General features: G+C 42.3%; 1 protein-coding gene across 5 annotated transcripts in view; it reads left to right on the top strand.

Moving 5' to 3' along the window:
- Nucleotides 1-8,136: 8,136 nt before the first annotated feature.
- The window catches only part of rgs9b (regulator of G protein signaling 9b), an 84,563-nt gene continuing 72,060 nt past the window's right edge, over nucleotides 8,137-20,639 (top strand). For 4 of the 5 annotated variants that reach the window (XR_007249872.2, XR_007249871.2, XM_048555105.2 and 1 more), the window contains exon 1: nucleotides 8,137-8,317. Coding sequence is in view for 3 of the 5 variants with exons in the window: in XM_048555105.2 (XP_048411062.1) it covers nucleotides 8,255-8,317 (63 nt within the window). In the remaining 2 variants the exon portion in view is untranslated. The remainder of the gene's footprint in view (nucleotides 8,318-20,639) is intronic. The other variant, XM_059653639.1, reaches the window with a different exon arrangement.

The raw sequence follows: 20,639 nt of genomic DNA, 5'->3' as shown, positions 1-20,639 counted from the left end.
TTGTTATTTCGGTTCTGATTTGTGGGAGGGCTATGTGGTTGGGATTTTTCTGCGGGGGTGTGGGATATTTATATGGTGGTGTAAGGGGCATATTTGAGAGGGTGGGCATTTTGTGGGAGTGATTTGAGGGACGTTTCAGGGAGAGGTGGGGGAATTTTTGGGGGAGATTTAGGTTGAGTTGGGGTGAATGGGGTGGGATTAGGGAATCAGATGTGAATGCAGAGAAGTATGGGGATTGGAGAGACAGGGATGCGAGGGATGGGGATAGGTCTAGGAGAAAGATTGGGGGATGGTGGTGTGGAGGGATTGGGGAATGCTAAAGAAAAAATGTTGTAATGCAAAATGGCAAAGATTACCATCTAAAATTGAATCACACATTTCATTGATCAGCTATTAATTTTAACAAGTGTCTTTTGAAGGGGCATACAGAAAACATTGAATCAAAAACGTTTCCACTATTTTGTCTGTACACTGCAGCCCCAGTGGTACCAACCTATCAGTTATAGAAACCAACAACCATACCAGCAGGCACAGCACCTGCCTGCTGCAAGGAAACCTAATCATCAAATAGAGGCAGGTTCCGCTCATCACTGCTTGCTACATGGTGTTGTTCAATAGTTATTTTAGCTTGCTCCAGGGGGCAGATCAACCTTTGTCCCTCTCTATGGCTGGCTGTTTAGACTGAGTCTCCATTCACATATAGGGCTGGGCTACATTAAGTAAAGCCATACAACTGCAGCTTTTTGTTAACATTCTGTTTGCCTCCCAAAATTAGTTCTGCTATTTCAACTCACATCTGGTATAAGTCTAGCATTTTATAGATTCTACCATTAACCCTATCTCCTCTAGTAATATTATAATTTATTGATATCATCATAAACTCGGATTGACTTCAACACAGTGTCTGACTCCCTTGACAGTCCAAAGGGGGAGGCGACGGTCTAGCAGTTTTAATGCTGGACTGTTAACCCAGAGACCCAGGTAATGTTGTGGGGGTCCAGGATCAAATCTTGCCGTGGCAGATGGTAGAATTGAATTTCTACAAAAATCTGTAATTAAGAGTCTAATGATAACTATAAAACCATTGTTGATTGTCAGGAAAAAACCCATATCGTTCATGAATGCCTTTAGGTAAGGAAACTGACATCCTTACCTGGTCTGGATCACATGTAACTCCATCTCACAACAAAGTGGTTGACTCTGAACTATCCCCTGGAATGAGGAACAAATGTCGGCATAGCCAGCAATGTCCCCAGTTAGTGAATGATTTTAAAAAAACATTGCTGCACTGTCCAATTGCCTGCATCAACCACAATTTCCAGATTAATGCAATCAAAATTTAACCCATTCTGTTTGGCCCCTGCCTATAGTCTTTAAATTTGGCCCTTTCCCCCTCTCATATACTCCCTTGGCAACTACCTTTAGGCTAAATCAGGAAGTGTAGAGCTGTTCTACGGTTCAACTTCAAGCTGAGCTCACTAGACATCTATTCTGATGGGGATTGGACTGCTTTCTTCCAACTTCATGACAATGCCACACATCTGTGATAATAAAGTGTGGAGCTGGATGAACACATCAGGCCAAGCAGCATCTTAGGAGCACAAAAGCTGATGTTTCGGGCCTAGAGACCCACATCTGTTTCCATCTCTTTCTCTCCAGCTTACAAATCTTGAAGCCACGTGTTCAGCATTTTACAACTTAACATCAGTAATGAAACTGCATTCCTTCCTGTGTAAAGATTCACCTTCCCATTAGCTAGCACAGTGGCTCAGTGGTTAGCACTGCTGCCTCACAGTGCCAGGGACCTGGGTTTGATTCCACTCTCAGGTGACTGTGTGTGCAGAGTTTGTACATTCTCCCCTTGTCTGCATGTGTTTCCTCCGGGTGCTCTAGTTTTCTCTCACAATCCAAAGATGTACAGGCTAAATGGATTGGCCATGCTAAATTGCCTGGAGTGTTCAGGGATGTGTAGATTAGGTCGGTTATAGGGGGATGGATCTGGGTGGGATGCTCTTAGGGTTGGTGTGGACTAGATGGGCCAAAGGGCCTGTTTCCACACTGTAGGGATTCTACGATTCTATCTGCACAATAGTTCCATAGCCTCACCCCTCACTAACTTTGCAACCTTGTCCAGCCTCTCAAGTCTTCTGTACTCCTCTAATTCTGCTTCTTGTGCTTTCCTAATTATAATCAGTCCACCATGCCTTCAGCTGCCTAGCCTGTGAGCACTGAAATACCCTGCTTAAATTTCTTCAAGCTTTTTCTACTCATTTAAGACATTCCTTGAGACCTACCTCTTTGGCTTCTCCTTACGTGTCAGGTGCCAAGTTTTTGATTATCAGCCTGCTATGTGACGAGACATTTCTACCACTAAACACAAGATGTTGCTGTCCTCTCCAAGAACCATGTGTTTTCCCACCCCTAATTCAAGTCCTTGCATGGACCATCCTCAGTGGTAATCTCTCGCCTTGCTTCCAAGTATATATCCTTCATTTCATACACTTTCTCTTCCAGTTTGACCAGCATTGATCGCTGATTCACACTTCTTACATTACTACAATTTGTATAATTAATTTTCTGTAACTCAAACAAAGCAGTTGCAGCAATCAGTTTCTTTCACACTCAGTTGCTGTTTCTTTTCAGAAGGTCAATGCAATTGAATTGGCGATGCAACGAATACTATTAAACTTCAAGCAGGATATGTTGGTTCAAATTCCATTAACGTTAAGCTTTGCTGTGAGCATTTCTTTCAAAAACTGGACTCCAAAATGAGGGGATAATTAACGAGGAATATTGTTGATGTTGTCTGTGGGTGGAGGAAGGAAATGTCAAACTATTTTGAAGGCATTTCATTAAATACATAATTGTATTTGAGCATTGCAGATCCATTCATAACTTTAAAGGATTTACTGAACAGTCTGAAGCAGGCTAACTTGTTTCAATGGCATAACTTAGAAAATCTGTGCTATATTTTATGGGTTATTGTTTTTGATTCTGCTCATTTTGTCCTTCAGAATAAAATTACAGTAAGAAGCCCATGGGAACAAATACATTGAGTTTGACATTCAGAAATTTATTAGTTGTGCTTGGCATCAGTCACTACCCCCTCAGGAACAATTATTCTTCTGTTTCATCTGTTGAAAATTGTCATTTCCTGGTTACATTCCCATCAAGAGTGAACATATCCCACATGGATTATAAAAGGTCCCAATGTTAAAATCACTGCAGCTGATTAAGGGATGAGTCAAAGGAGACAAGGACATACCTTCTGCCTAGTCACAACTGATTCTATTGATGATTATCATTATTTCTGTACTTTTCAAGAAAGAAAAATCAAAGTACTATAAATGTGGAGTCGGTAATAAGGGCTATAACTGATGAATAAATTCATACTTTATGTTCTAGCAATTGAACAATTACTACCAGTTTGGTCTGAGAATCTTAAATCTCTAATCTTTTACTGCTAATATCTTTCTCAAAGTCAGATTTATATATAGCTATCCCATACGATGTCTGCATTTGTTTATGACAAACTGTTCAATGGATTAAAAACAATTACATTTTGTAACAACATTTGTCATTTCCTTATGATTTTTCATTTTCCAACTAAATTGGTTTGATTCTCAAGAAAGATTCTTGATAAATAACATTTCAATGTAAATATTGGGATAAGGGTTTTAAGAATGGTGGTACTGAGGGGGTGGTTTATGTGGAACATGACCCTGATCGGTCTAATAGTCTCTTTCTATGTTGCAATTTTTTTTAATAAAAAGAATCATTCCCGGTATGAGAGCATTTCTGGCGAGGCCAGCATTTATTGACTATTCCCATTCGCCCAGAGGACAGTTCAGAGTCAACCACATGATGTGGGTCTTCAGTCACATGGATGCCCGAGATGGGTTTTTATGACAATCAACAATGGTGATCATTAACCTACATTTTATTGCAGATTTTTATTGATTCAAGTTTGCCACGGTGAGATTTGAACCCATGTCCCAGAATATTACCCTGGGATTCTAGAATACTAATCTAGTGATATTAACACTACGTCACTGCCTCCCTCTTTGTGATTCATAAATTATAGTTGATTGAATCTGCTTGTAGCTTATTCTTAAATAAATTATATAACAGCTAACCCCAGAAAAGGCATGTAACAGAAATGCTGACATCCACATATAGCTATTTTAAAGGCTGGCACGAGTAATATTTTCTGCTCTGATCTGACCTGTACCCAAGATAGGATATGATTTTTCATACAAATTTTCTATTGTAACACAGCACAAGTATAAACGGTAGATTTGGATTGTTTTCTCTATCAAACTTTCTAACCACCTGTATGTTCCTCTCACACTAACTATAACAATTGGCAAGTTTTAAGCGGTGTTCATAGAATTATAGAACCCTACAGTGTGGAAGTAGGCCATTTGGCCCATGGAGGCCACAATGACCCTCTGAAGAGCATCATAATCAGACACACCCTCTACCCGATCCCTGTAACTCTGCATGTCCCATGGCTAGTCCACTTAAACTACACATCCCTGGACACTACAGGGCAATTTAGCATAGCCAATCCACTTAACCTGCACATCTTTGAACTGTAGAAGGAAGCCGGAGCACCTGGAGGAAACTCACACAGACACAGGGAGAATGTGTAAAATCCAAACAGTTGCCCGAGGGTAGAATCAAATCCGGGTCCCTGGCGCTGTGAGGCAGTAGTATTAACCACTGAGTGTTCTAGAGGAGAAGAGTCTTAAAAGGGAGACATGGAGAGTATTAGGAAGGAAATTGCAGTTACAGGTGAAGGCATAGCCATCAATATATGAGCGATGAAAATTGAGGCAAACAAGAGGATAGAATTGGGGAACAATAGGGATCTTGGAAGCTGGAGGTGGTTCCGCGGGGGCAGGGGTGGTGCGTCAATGGGATTTATACACAAAGATTCAAACTTAATAACTGCAACCCTGCTGGACCAGAAGCTAATATAAGTCAGCAAACACAAGTCTGATGGGTGAATGGGACTTAATGTGAATTAGGGTGTGGCTTGCATGGTTTTGGGTTGCTGTGATTAACAGGCAGTACAAGGTAGGAAACCGACCCGACGACTACTAGATTCTGTGCAGGTTGACTACCACCTCTTCTTCAGATCACACGCTCTAGGTAGTGTTCACCGAATCACAAAGTTGTTACGGTGCATAAGGAGGCTATTCAACAGATTGTGCCCATACCAGCTCTTCAAACAAACATGATTATCTAGCATCAATCTCCTTCATTTTCTACCTACTTTGCACACTGTTTCTATTCAAATAATCATCCAATGCCTATTGAATATTTAATTGCACCTGCCTCCACCACATTTCTGTATCCTAAATGCTCGCTGCGTCAACAAGTTCTTTCTCACATCATATTATCCTTGCTTCTTTTGTGTATCACTTTGCATCTATGCCCCCTCACTCTTGTTCCTTTTAAGAGTGAGAACAGCTTCTCATGATTTTTTAAAATCTCAACCAACTGTCTTCTCAGCTGCTTTCTTTCCAAGGAAAACAGTCTCAACTTCTTCAATCTGTTTCTCATAACTTCAGTTTCTCATCCCTGAAACCTTTCCATATAATCGCTTCTACATTATTTCCAATGCATTCACATCTTTCCAAATGGACCTGAGTGTATCTGCTCCTGCACCAACTTTCAAATTTTACCCTCATTTTATACGGTCCTTCAGTATTCTTCCTATTAAGTGCATCATCTCACACTTCTCTGCATTGAACCTCAGTCAGCTAACCAGACATTCACTAACATATCAATGTCCTTCTGGAGTTCCACACCATCCTTCTCACAGTTTACAGTTCTCCCATGTTTCATGTCATCTGCAAACTTTGTAACTGTCCCCTGTACACCAAGATCTAGATCATAAATATGAACTTCACTACAATCCTCCATCTGAAAAATATCTATGACAACCCCTCTTTGTTTCTAACCTTGAACCCTCCTTAAAATCAATTGTCCTAATTCCCCTGCATGTTGCTGAGTGTCAATATTGCATTTGATAAGGATCTTTGGGACATTTTAGTTTACTGCATTGTAGGTCCATACACTTGGGAAGGTTTCCCTCCTTTGTTTTCCACTCAGGCATTTTCATAGCAGGTGCACGTTTTGTGCAATTTACATGAACTAATTAGGGTTAAAATATTTTTATGGTGCTCAATATCAAGAATGAGAGCACAAATGTAAAATAATTGTCAAAAGAAGTAAAAGTAAAAGCAATTTGAGGGACAAAAAACATTTTCGCACAGACCATGTGGTTAAAATCTGGAATGAAGGCAAGCTCAGTTAAAGCATTATTTGTAAAGGAATAATTTGCAGGGCTGCAAAGGGTGTGGACAGTTAAGAAAGGCCGTCATTTAGAGTGACACAGATATAATGGGCGGAATGGCCTCCCACTGCACAGAAACCATTTTATGTGTTCATGGGATGTGCACATCATTAGTTAGGCCAGCATTTGTTGTTCAGAAGGCAGTTAAGAGTCAATCACATTATTATGGCTCTGGAATCACATGTAGGCCAGACCAGGTAAGGACAGCAGGTTCCCTCCCCTAAAAGACATTAGTGAAGCAGATTTATTTTACAACACTCAAGATTGGTAACATGTTTGCCATTAGGCCATTCAGCTCTTGACCTCATTACAGTCTTGCCCAAAACATTGACAAAAGAGCTGAATTTCACGGAAGAGGTATCAGTGACTTACCTTGACATCAAGGCTGCATTTGACCAAGTGTAACACCAAGGAGCCCCAGCAAAACTGGAATCAAGGGAAATCAAAGGCAAACTCTCTGCTGGTCGGAGTCATACCTGGTACATAGGGTGATGGTTGTGGTTGTTAGAGATCAGTCATCTCAGCTCCAGGTCATCTGTGCAGGGGTTCCTCAGAGTTGTGTCCATGGGCTATTCATCTCCAGCTGTTTTGTCAATGACCCTTCCTCCAATCATAAGGTCCGAAGTAGAAGCAGTCTATATCCAACTGCAGCAAAACCTGGGCAACATTCAGACTCGGGATGATAAATGGTGAGTAACAGTCATACCACATTAATGTCAGGTAATAACTATCTCTAAGAGAGAATCAAACTATCACCCCTTGCCATCATCATCACTGAATTCCCCACTGTCCACATCCTGTGTTTACCATTAACCAAAAACCGAATTAGACTAGTCATATGGACAATGAGGACACAAGAGCAGGTCAGAGGCTAGGAATCCTGCACTGACAGCTTTCCTGCTCCTATGATGCTGCTTGGCCTGTTGTGTTCATCCAGCTCTATACCTTGTTATCTGAGAACTCACCTCATGATTCTTCAACGTCTGCCCACCATCAACAACGTACAAATGAGGAGCATGTCGGAATACTCCCCACTCATCTGGATGAGTGCAATTCTAATAACACTAAAGCAGCTTGTCACCATCCAAGACAAGGCAGCCTGCTTGATTGGCATCACATCCACAAACATCTACTCCATCCACCACTGATGCTCAGTGACAGCAGTGTGTACCATCTACAAGATGCATTGCAGGAATTCACAAGAGATCCTTTGACAGCACCTTCCAAACCCCTGAGCTTGTCATATAAGGAATGTGGCAGCAAGTGCATGGGAACACCATCAATCGCAAGTTCCCCTCCAAGCCATTCACCTTCCTGATTTGAAAAGTATGTCGCCATTCCTTCAGTGTGGCTGGGTCAAGATTCTAAAGTGCCCTTCTAATTAACACTGTAGGTCCTAATGTGTGCAGACCACTACAGCACATGACTGCAATGGTTCAAGATGGCAGCTCATCACCACCATCAAAAGGGCAACTAGGGGTTGGCAACAGACGTCCAAATCTCAAGAATGAGGTTAAAAACCTGAGTTTTTTAAAAAATTGAATTCGAATTTCATTTGCCATATCCCGGAACACCAGACTTGTAGCCCAGTGGCGCGACCACCGAACCGTCGCAGCTCCCTAAATGCAGCGGGTTGTTGTTGCTTGAGGCCACCGAGCTCTCGGCAGCCCCACCCCGTCACGCTCTCTCGGGTCAGCGGGTCTGCGCATGTGCCGGGTGTTGGGCGGGGCGTGGGCGGCCCGCCGGCGCGCGCCGCCCGTTACCCTGGCAGCCGTGGGGTGGCGTGCGCCGGGCGGTGGCGAGTCTGCGCACTGGCCCTGCTCCGAGCATCACTTGGATACAGTACGTTCTGAAAGCCTGAGACATTGCGACCCGAGAGAGACAAACATGACCATCAGAAGCTTCAATCAGGGGCAGCAATACCGGCCTCGCATGGCTTTCCTGCGCAAGGTAAGCGACGATTTGTTTTTGTTTTCTGTTTTACGAAAAGAAGAATTGTAGTAATAACTCTCAGTCCTGCTCAGCCATTTCGTATTTATTGGGAGGCAGTTTTGCAAAGCGCCCAGACGGGGCTAAGATCTTGCATCCCTGAAGGTAAAGAAAATTGGAAATCGGAGTTTTCCTCCTCTGTAAAGTGCAAATTCACATTATGAATCATGAAATTTGGGCACCCGGGTGTAAGTGTCTCTCTCTCTCCCGCATACACACGTGCGCGTATTATTTAGGGTTTGTTTATTTATGTCAACTCGGTTTGCTTACATTAGAACGAGCAACAGATTAGAGTCCTGCACTGGAGCAGTTAGCGGACTGCACGTATCCAGCTCACTGTTTGTTGCTGATGCACAACGCGAACCGCCTGCGATCTGTGCGCCAACCAGGCACTCACCGTTCACTTAATTTTTTCGTTGGCCCCGTGAATTTTGCGCTGAAATCATGAGACATTACAGAAGGTTCATTCTATTTTTTTCAGTTTGCAAAATGTTTTCCTGCATTTCTTGAAAGGCATCGGGCATAGCTCGGTATCCCCCTTTAAGTCGAATTTAAGTAAAATCATCTGGAGGGAACCAATCGACAGTACAAACAATAAAAGAAAAACAAACGGGTAGTACATGCTTGGGTCACCTCAAGATTTGAAACAGACGGAGGCTTGTCGGTCGTTTATCCGCTTTCGTAGAATTAACTTTACTGAGAGTGATGAGCACATGTCTCACCTAAAACGTCCCTTAATCAGACAGTGGCGCTCCGAAGCAGCGGTAGTACTGCCTGGGCTACTATTGACGGCGCATTCAGAAATAACGATCAGTATTTAACACGGGACATTTCCACGAAGATCACTTCAGCGTGGACTATTCCATCCCTTCACCTAATTCCCATACCTTCTGAGACAGTCTTGTATTTTCAGCATTTTTTTTTTCATTCTGTCTCTCTGTGCTCATTAAACAAAATGAAATACTACGGATGCTGGGGACCCCAAATAACAACAGAAAATGTTGCGAAAGCTCAGCAAGTCTGTGGAGACAGGAAATGTTTGGAGTTCACCATGAATGGAACAGAGAGGATTCTGAAACAGAAAGGTCATATCAGACTGGAGACCGCACAGCAGGCCAGGCAGCGTCAGAGGAGCAGGGAAGTTGATGTCGGGTCAGGACCCTTCAGATTGGAAACGTTAACTACTGTTTTCTTTCTCCGCAGATGTTGCCAGAGCTGCTGAGTTTCTCCGGCACTCTTTTTATCTCAGTTTGCCCCGTCCGTTTCATGATTTCTAAATAAAACAGTATTCCGACGGTCAATTTATTATTCGAAATAACATTAAGATAGAACATTAAGAGTGCCGGCACTAAAAAAAAACAAAAATTACTGAAGAAACTCTGCAGCTCTGTGGGGAGAAGGCAGAGTTAACATTTTGGCGTCCAGAGACCCTTCTTCAATTCTGGAGTGGAAATGGTTCCCTTCCTCACTGGAGGTGAAAGCAGTATAGTGAATGCTGGTATTGAAAACATTCTGGTTACTGGTAATGAAATGTTCTTTGTGCTGTTTCGTTGCCCCTGATGCCCCACGCTTCGCTGTTATCTGTCAGAGACAGTACTTGTGACCTGTGCGTGGGCAGTTTTATTGCAGTTTTGAGCAGACGCCATCTCGCAGCCCTCAGATTAAATGCAATTCGACTGGAATAGTAAAGCAAGCGAAACTGGAAGCGTCTTTGAAACCCATACCTTTGGAGGGAGCGATGTTGCGGAAAAATTTGCAGCACTTCAACGTTTGAACAGGCTCACATCTTTTCCACCGCTGCATCCCTCGGCGTCAACTGTAAGCTCAGTTGGTGGCAGCCTTGCAGTGCAAAGGAAAACTATAGAGAGATTTTAAGCAAATGAAAGAGCAAAGAGCTGGTCAATCGTGACGATCCCTATTCCTTAAAGGGAGGCGGAGATGTCTGGGTTGAGAAAAATATACTACATGGAATTTCAAAGAGGCTACAACGTAGAAAGCCATTGTTCAGCCCAGTTTTGGTCATTTGGTCGTATATTGGCATTTCTGAACACTCATCCTGCTCTAGTTCTGTTTATATATTCCTAAATTGTCCAGCTATGAATGTAGGAGGTTTGAACAGCAAATTCATAGCTGACACCGGTATTGGTAACAAAAATAGAAATTGCTGGAAAAGCCCAGCAGGTCAGGCAGCATGTGTGAAGAGAAACCGGGGTTAACGTTTCAGGTCAAGAGAGTCTTCCTCAGAACTCTCGATTTTTCCATAAACGTTAGTGATAAGGTTAATAGTGAGGAGGAAAGCTTCATACAGACAAACTGATCGGATGATCAAGGGCAAATGGAATTTAGTCCCGAAAAATGTGAGGTGCTTCATTTAGGGAGATGAACAAGACAAAGGAATACACAATGCATGGCAGGACTCTGGGAAGCACAGAGGATCAGAGGGACCTTGGTGTGCATGCCCATAAATTCTTGAGGGCAATGTGACAGGCGGATAAGGTGGTGAAGAAGGAATATAGACTATAGCCTTTATTAAGTGAGGCGTTGAGTGCAAGAGCTGTGGGGTTACAAAGGAGCTGCATATGGCATTAGTTAGGCCGTAGCTGGGGTACCGTGTGTGGATGTGGTCACCACACTACAGGAAGGATGTGACTACACAGGACAAGGTGCAGAGGACATTCACCAGGATAACAAAGTGTGAAGTTGGATGAACATAGCAGGCCAAGCAGCATCTCAGGAGCACAAAAGCTGACATTTCGGGCCTAGACCCTTCATCATCCTCTCTGATGAAGGGTCTAGGCCCAAAACGTCAGCTTTTGTGCTCCTGAGATGCTGCTTGGCCTGCTGTGCTCTTCCAGCTCCACACTTTGTAATCTTGAAGTCCACATTGAGACCGTTGGGCTGCAGGGTTCCCAAGTGGAGTATGAGTTGCTGTTCCTGCAACCTTTGGGTGGCATCATTGTGGCACTGCAGGAGGCCCATGATGGACATGTCGTCTGAGGAATGGCAGGGGGAGTGGAAATGGTTTGCGACTAGGAGGTGCAGTTGTTTGTTGCGAACCGAGCGCAGGTGTTCTGCAAAGCGGTCCCCAAGTTTCCGCTTGGTTTCCCCAATGTAGAGGAAGCCACACCGGGTACAATGGATACAGTATACCACATTGGCAGATGTGCAGGTGAACAGGATGTTGCCTGGACTGGAGTGATTCAGCAATGAAGATATGTTGGGTCTGTTTTCCTTCCAGCAGAGAAGGCTGATGGGTACCTGATTGAGGTGTACAAAATTATGAAGAACATAGATAGGGTAAATAGGAAGAAACTTTTCCCCACTGTAGAGTGATCAGTAATTATGGTTACATTAGATTTAAGGTAAAGTAAACATGCTTAGAGGGGACTTAAGAAAAACATTGTTCACTCAGAGGGTGGTGAGTATCTAGAACTTACTTCCTGAAAGGGTGATAGAGACAGGAACAATCACAACATTTAAGAAATATTTAGAAGATCTCATGGATCTTCACTGCATACAAAACTATGTGCCAAGTGGTGGAAAATGGGACTGGATTAGATAGGTGCATGATGACCAGTATAACCATGATAGGCTGAATGGCCTGTTTCTGTGCTAAAAGACTCTAGGGCTCTTTGTCTTCAGGAGAATTATTTTCACCAGGAGGGTAGTGGAGGTCTTAAACTCACTGCTGGAGGCAGAAACCCTCATCTCATTTATGAAAAAACTTGGATATATGCTTGACTTATATGACCTTCAGAGCTACTGACCAAGAGCTAGAAAGCAAATTAAGCTAGATATCTCTTAATGACATGTACAGAAGGGTGAATGATCACTGTGTGTCGTGAAATTCCTACCAAGTTGTTCCTAAACAGGTCAAGGTCAACTGGTTTATGTGCATTGCTATAAATATGTGGAATAAAACACTTGGGAGGGTCTACAGTTCATTCCAAAGGTTTTTATTTCAAATAACAGACACAGCGTCCAAACAAAAAATTGTCAAGGCTTTAAGTCATTTAGAAATAGTATTAGAATCTGAGTTTGAAATGATAGGTTTGGAATTGTTTCCAGCTGCTGCTGTCCTAGATTTTAAGATTTAAAACAGTTATAATTTTGCAGCTTTTGAGGTCAATATTGGAAGAAATCCAGCAAGACTTTCACGCATTGCAATTACTGGAACATCATTACTAGTATTTTTCTTTATTGTGTTTAAGCTTGTAAAAACCCAGTAGTTATATACTTTTGAAGTATGTTTTCACAGAAGAACTTTTCTGTATCAGACCCAGATTATTGCTAGGATTCTGCATTGGAGATTGCATCATTAGGGTAAAATACTGCTTCAGCTCTTAAAAGACATTAAAATTCAATGTTTTTTATTCATTCAAGGGATGAGGGTGTCACTGACTAGAGCAGCATTTATTGCCCAAACCTAACTGAAGCGCCAACTTACATCGCTGTTGTTCTGGAACCACATGTAGGTCACATTGGGTAAGGACGGCAGTTTCCTTCCCTAAAAGCCATCAGTGAACCAGATGGGTTTTTCCAACAATTGACAATGGATTCATGGTCATAAATTCCAGATTTTTCTTTTCAGTTGAAGTCAGATTTCACCATCCATTGTGGTGAGATTTAAACCCAGGTCCATAGAACATTTTTATTTTCCTTTATTCATTCACAGTATGAGGGCATTGCTGGCTAGACTGTTGCGTTCATGCTACTTTATAGCAGTGAGTGCATTTCAAAAATTGCTTAATTGGCTGTGAGGCATTTTGAGATGTCAGATGGTTTTGGAATTATCGTAAAAATGCAGTTTTTAAAAATCACTCCTGGACAAGTGTCTGATTCACTTCAGGTTATGTGATCAAGTAGCAGTAGGTCATTTTGTGTATCCACCTTTGGAAAGCTGCTCCACCTATCTTTACCGTTCTGAAATAGCTCCACAGAGGCTGGCATTCCATCTCCAACCCACCCTTTATTTACATGTGCATAGTACGTGACAATAGTCTGGCTTCCACACAGCCAGCTCTCAAAATGAACAAAATACCGGTTTATATCTGTCAGCCAGGACTCACAAATTGGACCAGGTTAACGGCCCCTATCAGGGAACTCATATTCTATTAGGTCCAAGTTGCTGACCTTGTTACATTCACTGCACTTTCTTGTACTCCTTCTGAGGTCAGCAAACATAACCACCAGCGTAAGGCCATCAGAGAGATATTTGTAAAGGTATATGTCCTTGTGGCTGAGTTTCAGCTGGACAGATATACTGGATTGATTAATGGATTCGTGTGAGTTTTAACAGCCACTGATCTTTTTAAAATAGACTGACCACTAAGGCAGAAACATTTCTACTCATAAAGTTCCTTATCCGATCTCTTTAATTTGACAAAGCATTTCACATATCCTAAAGTGTGCTGACTGTTGTTATGTTGACAAATGTGATGCCTGTTTTATATTTGGCAAAACCTCATGAACAGCAACAAGATGGCGCTCACTTAAATCAGTGAGCAGGCTGCCCTAATCAATGCATTACAATATTGGGTAGACAAGGGGCTCTTATGATGTAGTGGTAGTGTCCCTGACTCTGAGTCAGGAGGCCCAAGTTCAAGTTCCAGCTTCAAAGGTGGGTCATAATATTCCTGAATAGGATAATTGAAATAAAATAATCAGTACATAAATGTCATCTCCAAAGTGACGACAGGATTTGAAATTATGAGTCAATTGAACTACTCATGCCTCCTCACTATTTGTCCTTCAGACCATTAGACTTGTTTGGAGCATAAATCCCGGTCCACTTGGTCAGAAGTGTGCTGTAAATCCAATGTATTTGCAATTGTATATGTCCTCGCAAAGTAAAGATGATTCATCACTTATCAAAGCCTGGATCTTTCAATGAGTTTCTTTGCTGCCGTTCTGTGCAAATCGATGAGACTAAGTGCTGACTTGTTGAATTTGCCTTTTGGCTGCCACTATTATGGATGTAAGCTCGAAGAAATTGCACAGTGTAAATTTCACATTGGTGACATTGTTCTGAAACTGACAGACTGCTGTGACTGATCCATCATCTGACAGGAAAATAAAACATAGTGAAGCGTGTAGCTTATAATAATATTGCAATTAGTCTTACAAGACAAGCAGCTTATACTGTCTTACAATTCAAGGCAATAATACCAGTACAGTTACAGTACTTCACAGAGGAAATAGCAATTTACTTGTACTTCTTTGAACTAGGTTGTCACTGTTCAAATGTTTAGATTAGCTTTAGATTTAGATTTATTGTCACATGTCCCCAAATATAGTGAAAATTTTTGGTCTGAGTGCTATTTGCAAAGAGTTGCCACTCTCTGGCACCATCTTGGATACCTGTTAAAATAGTATGATAAAACTGCAACATCTTGGTCAGTCTCCTATACACTGGGGAAGCTCAGTACAAATGTGGTGATCAGTTTGTGGAACATACACATGCAATTCACAAAGTATGTTGAGCTTCCAGCCACTTTTCACTTTAATTCTCCATCCCACTTCCCCCCCACCCCGAGCTTCTTGTCCTCACCCTGTTACTCTGTTCCAATGCAGCTCAACACAACCTTGAGGAATAGCAACTCATATTTTAACTAGAAACTTTACAGTCTCCTGGACTTAACTTTGAGTTCAACCATTTCAAAATAGACCCAGCACACCCGTTATTTTGGACAACAGGTGCTGGGAGTGAAAACCGAAAGAACTCCAGATGCTGTAAATCAGGAACAAAAATAGGAAATGTTGGAATGGCCCAACCGGTCTGTGGAGAGAAGTCAGAGTTAACGTTTCGGGTTTGGTGACCCTTCCTCAGCACAGGTCCTGGTAGGGACTTTGCTTTTCTCCTTTTCACACGATGAGATCCACTTTTTGTTCCACAGTCCCTCTCTTTCTGCCCTACTTTTATTTTCTCATGTCATCATTCTTGCCACACACTCCATCACATACCTCAACCTTTTGCATTCCTCTTCCTTCCCATTCCCTGCCTGAAAACTCACCTTATCATCTTGAACTTTATCCATTGCTGATGAAAGCTTGTAAAGCTGAAGAATGAACTGTTTTTCTCCAGATGCTGCCTGGTGTACTCAGCCTGTTTCCACAATGTTCTATTTTTATTTGTGCTTTTGTAGCAGTGTGTCGACAGGAAGGGTAGTTAGCCAAGGATATTGATTTCTTTGAACATGGGGTATACATCTTGGCAAGATATCACATAACAGCAAGAAAAGATGAAAGTAAGTTCTTCCAGCTACAATATCTGCCCATCTTACTTTCAACTTGGCATCAAAGGAAACTGCTTCAAGGGAGGTGATCAAGAAAGGGATCACTGCAGAAAGGGATCAAAGTCCTGGAAGGTGTATGGAGGAATGCCCACTAATTTTAACTGACATTAAGTGGAAGAGATAATGGGAACTGCAGATGCTGGAGATTCCAAGATAATAAAATGTGAGGCTGGATGAACACAGCAGGCCAAGCAGCATCTCAGGAGCACAAAAGCTGACGTTTCGGGCCTAGACCCTTCATCAGAGAGGGGGATGGGGGGAGGGAACTGGAATAAATAGGGAGAGAGGGGGAGGCGGACCGAAGATGGAGAGTAAAGAAGATAGGTGGAGAGAGTGTAGGTGGGGAGGTAGGGAGGGGATAGGTCAGTCCAGGGAAGACGGACAGGTCAAGGAGGTGGGATGAGGTTAGTAGGTAGCTGGGGGTGCGGCTTGGGGTGGGAGGAAGGGATGGGTGAGAGGAAGAACCGGTTAGGGAGGCAGAGACAGGTTGGACTGGTTTTGGGATGCAGTGGGTGGGGGGGAAGAGCTGGGCTGGTTGTGTGGTGCAGTGGGGGGAGGGGATGAACTGGGCTGGTTTAGGGATGCAGTAGGGGAAGGGGAGATTTTGAAACTGGTGAAGTCCACATTGATACCATTAGGCTGCAGGGTTCCCAGGCGGAATATGAGTTGCTGTTCCTGCAACCTTCGGGTGGCATCATTGTGGCAGTGCAGGAGGCCCATGATGGACATGTCATCAAGAGAATGGGAGGGGAAGTGGAAATGGTTTGCGACTGGGAGGTGCAGTTGTTTGTTGCGAACTGAGCGGAGGTGTTCTGCAAAGCGGTCCCCAAGCCTCCGCTTGGTTTCCCCAATGAAGAGGAAGCCTGACATGTCCATCATGGGCCTCCTGCACTGCCACAATGATGCCACCCGAAGGTTGAGGCCAACCTCCCATTGCCTATATGAGTGACAATGACTGGCTCAACACAGACCAAAGACTCTCCTGGTCAGCTCCACAAGGTGCATACCATTTGCCTACAGGTTTATCCAGCAAAGCTCTCAAAATGTATCTTTTAACATTAAGTCCTGGCCTTACCTGTAATATTGAATCTTAACATACTGCATTCTAGTGGCCAGTCATTTTAACACAGCGCTCTGCTCACACGCCCACTTGTTTGTCCTCAGCACGCTGCAGTGTTCCAGCGAATCACAGTGCAACCTCGAGGAACAACATCTCATCTTCAGACATTTCTGAAGAAGGGTCCCAACCCAAAATCTCAGCTTTCCTGCTCCTTTGATGCTGCCTGACCTGCTGTGTTCCTCCAGCTCCACACTGTGTTAGCTCTGACTCCAGCAACTGCAGTTCTTACTATCTCTTATCTTTAGACTAGGCACTTTAACACCTTCAGATTGTGAACCCACTCCCATTTCTCCCCTTTCTTTTAGCTTTATTTGTTACGTTCTTTGTCACTATGTTCCCCCCACCCCCAACCCCAGTGGGACTGTCTGGCAGTCAGACACACCATTGTTCTGCCAAGCTCACATTCCAATCACTTAATCTGCACCATCAACACCCTTTCTCCCCCAGCACTCCAACCCCCTAGTATTGCATAAATGCTGTCCCCTCCACACTTCACATCAGCTCTGATGAAGAGTCATCTAGACTCAACACATTAGCCTGCTCTCTCTTCGTGGATGCTGCCTGACTCGCTGTGATCTTCTTGTTTTCAGTGCAGGTTCCAGGATTGGCAGTAATTTGCTCTTTACTGCATTGAAGCCCCACCACCCACCCGTCCCCCATTTAGTTCCACCTGCCAAGACATTTAGCACTGAAGAATTATAGACCAATACAACACAAAAGGACACTGTTCAGCCTTTTGAGTTTGCGTTGCTTTTTTTTAATAGCAATCCAGTTAATCCCATTCTCCCTGCTCTTTCCCTATATCCCTGAAAATTTTTTCTTTTGAGTATTTATCCAACTCGCTTTTGAAGAAAATTATTGAATTTGTATTCTTCAGGATGATGCATTCAAAATTCTAATCACCGATTGTAAGTGAAAAATCCTTATGACCCCTTGTGGTTCTTCTTTCATTCGTCTTGTTGCTTGTTAATTATAGACCCATCAATCACTGGGAACCCCAGGTTCTCTGCATTCATTCTATTTAAACTCTTTATGAAATATTCCCATTTTAAAAAAAATGCATTCTCCTAATTTCCATGAGATGTGAGGTAAATTGATCTTCCTTCCTGACATCCCTCTGATCAATGGGAGGGCATGGGGGAATTTTGATATTGTGTACTTATCAAGTTCACTCAAGTTATACAAAGCTTGATCAATGCTTTCATTTCTCACATTAATGATTTCACGTGTGGGTGGTTACAGTATTATTACAATAAATCAGTCAATTGACAGTGCAGTACATAATGAAACATCAAACTCCCTTTTACAATTACATAGATGATGCAGAGCCACAGGCACTGATGCATGGAGGTGAATTTTAATTTGCAAATACAAAAAGACTGCAGTAAGTTATCAATAGCATTCATATCATTTCCGCAAATACCTACATTAAGCATCATAATCTTCAACTATTTGATTAACAGCCATTATTTATTATTTGTAAGCCTCAGACAACTTGCAAATGCTCAATGCAGAATAAGAGCTGATTTCTCTTTAAAAGATACATTCTGTCTGCTCAGATTTGCAAATCTCCAAGCCTTTTTAACATTGGAACTGTTTTGTGAACAATTGGCATGATGGAATTACCAGAACTACTGGAGGCAATGAGAGTTATTTAATTCACAGGGAATTTTAGCAAAGTTACATAAATATTTATAAAAATGGGCCATGCCTCACAAACTAAACCTGCAAAAATGTGCTTTCAAGTCCACCCATGTATCAGTGTTAGGAGAATAGACCTTGCATTTATTTTGCACCTTTCCCAACTTCACATCTTCCCCAACGTGCTTTACACCCAATAAGGTACTTCTTGTAGGCTCATTATTGTAGTAATATTGGAAATGGGACAGGCAACTTGTACGAAACAAGCTCCCCAAAATAGAAATGTAATAATGACCAGATAATTTATATTTGTATTGCTGAATGAAGGACAAATATTGGAGAGGACTTCAGGGATAGTCCTCTTCATTTTTGGAATACTAGCACTGGGCCTTTTGCATCCATTTAAGAGGAAAGACAGCAGGATTTTAGTTTCACATTTCCTTCAAAACACAGCACCTCAAATTGTGGAGCAACTTCTTCATTATTGCATGAGTACGTCAGTTGCGAATTTTGTGCTCAGATCTCAGAAGTGAGGTTGAATTGAGTGAACTGCTTCCCCGGTCCAAGACTGGCATTGAGAATGTTGGTTTGCTTAGAATGCAGAAATTAACACCTGACAGTCCAAGACATCTTTAACAGAACAAATAATCAATTATAATACAGGGCATTGGTGAGGCCATGCCTGGAATATTATATACTGTTTTTGTCTCCTCATCTGAGGAAGGATGTTCTTAATATGGAAACCAAAAGAACTGCGGGATGCTGTAAATCAGGGTCATAAACAAAGTTGCTGGAAAAGCTCAGCAGGTCTGGCAGCATCTGTGAAGGAAAATATATGAAGTTAACGTTTCTGGCCCAGTGACCCTTCCTCAGAACTGTTTTTGTTCTTGATATAGGGTGGGTGATTTGGGATGACAGAATTGACGTATGAGGAGAGATTGAGTTGGTTAGAATTGCACTAACTGGAGTTTAGAAGAATGATGGGAGGTCTTGTGGAAAATTATAAAGTTCTGACAGGATTCCACAAGTTAGATGCATGAAGGATATTCCCGATGGTGGGGGAGTCCAGATCTAAGGGTCATAGTTTAAGGCTAAGGAATAAATCTTTTGTAACTGAGATGAGGAGAAGCTTCTTCTAAGACCCAGAGTGTGGTGAACTTGCGAAATTCACTAATACAGAAAGTGGTTAAGGCCAAAGTATTCTGTGTTTTCAAGAAGGAATTAGATATAACTCTTGTGGTTAAAGGGATCAAGGGATATATGGGGAGGGCAGGATTAGGGTGTTGAGCTCAGTGATCAATTAATGGTGGAGCAAGTTCGAATGGTTGAATGGCCTACCCCTGCTCCTGTCTTTTGTGTTTCTTATGTAAAATGGTAATCTACCTCACAATTTTCACACACGTTGAAAGAATTGACAATCTTCCAAGAAACAGAAACCGAAATTGTTGGAAGAGATCAGCAGAGCTGGTTGTGGAGAGAAATCAGAGTTAATGTTTCAGTTTGAGTGACTCTTCCTCAGATAATGTTCCAAGCATGGGTTTGTCCAGCATGTGTGTTCGAAATGGTATTGTATTTGGTAAATGCACTATTGGTAATTGGCTGGAGAACATCCCACAGCAACCCATTTGAACAGCAGAGATCATCTCAATGTCTCTGGATATGAAGGTTGTCTATTCACTTGAACATCAAAAATTCAGGAGCAATGGAGTTGCTTTGAAGTGAAGCCTGAAGATTATTGAGAATGTTCTCACCATCTTGCTGTGTTTTCTTTGGTGAATTAGTCCCCATTTTCTTCACTTATCACTGTGGAAGTGGGAGTCATTGGGAAATGGACCACCCAGTGTGCTGAATCAAAGAGAATACACAAACCCTTCTCTACGTGGGGAGGTAGCAGGAACAGGAGGATAATTACAGGTCTTCATTTAGGAGATGGAGCATGTGTGTTGAAGAGACATTAGAAAACGTCATTTTTGTAATGTTTATTTTTGTGAGTTCTTTCTTCATTAAAATAGGCAACAACAGAAATGTTATGACATTAGACACCACAAACTGGCAAATGACAAAAAAATTACCATTTCCTTTTTTCTGTGAATCCAAGTGAAAAGCACAGCAGATAAGACATTAGACAAAGAACCAGAACTAGGCCATTCAGCCCATCAAGGCATTTTGCCATTCAACGAGATCATGGCTGATCTGATAATCTTCAACTCCACTTTGTCCCCATCAC

This window comes from Stegostoma tigrinum, chromosome 22 (assembly GCF_030684315.1).
Source record: "Stegostoma tigrinum isolate sSteTig4 chromosome 22, sSteTig4.hap1, whole genome shotgun sequence".
NCBI classification, from domain to species: domain Eukaryota; kingdom Metazoa; phylum Chordata; class Chondrichthyes; order Orectolobiformes; family Stegostomatidae; genus Stegostoma; species Stegostoma tigrinum.
Note: the sequence above shows the minus strand (reverse complement) of the source record. Positions and strands in the feature narration are given on the sequence as shown.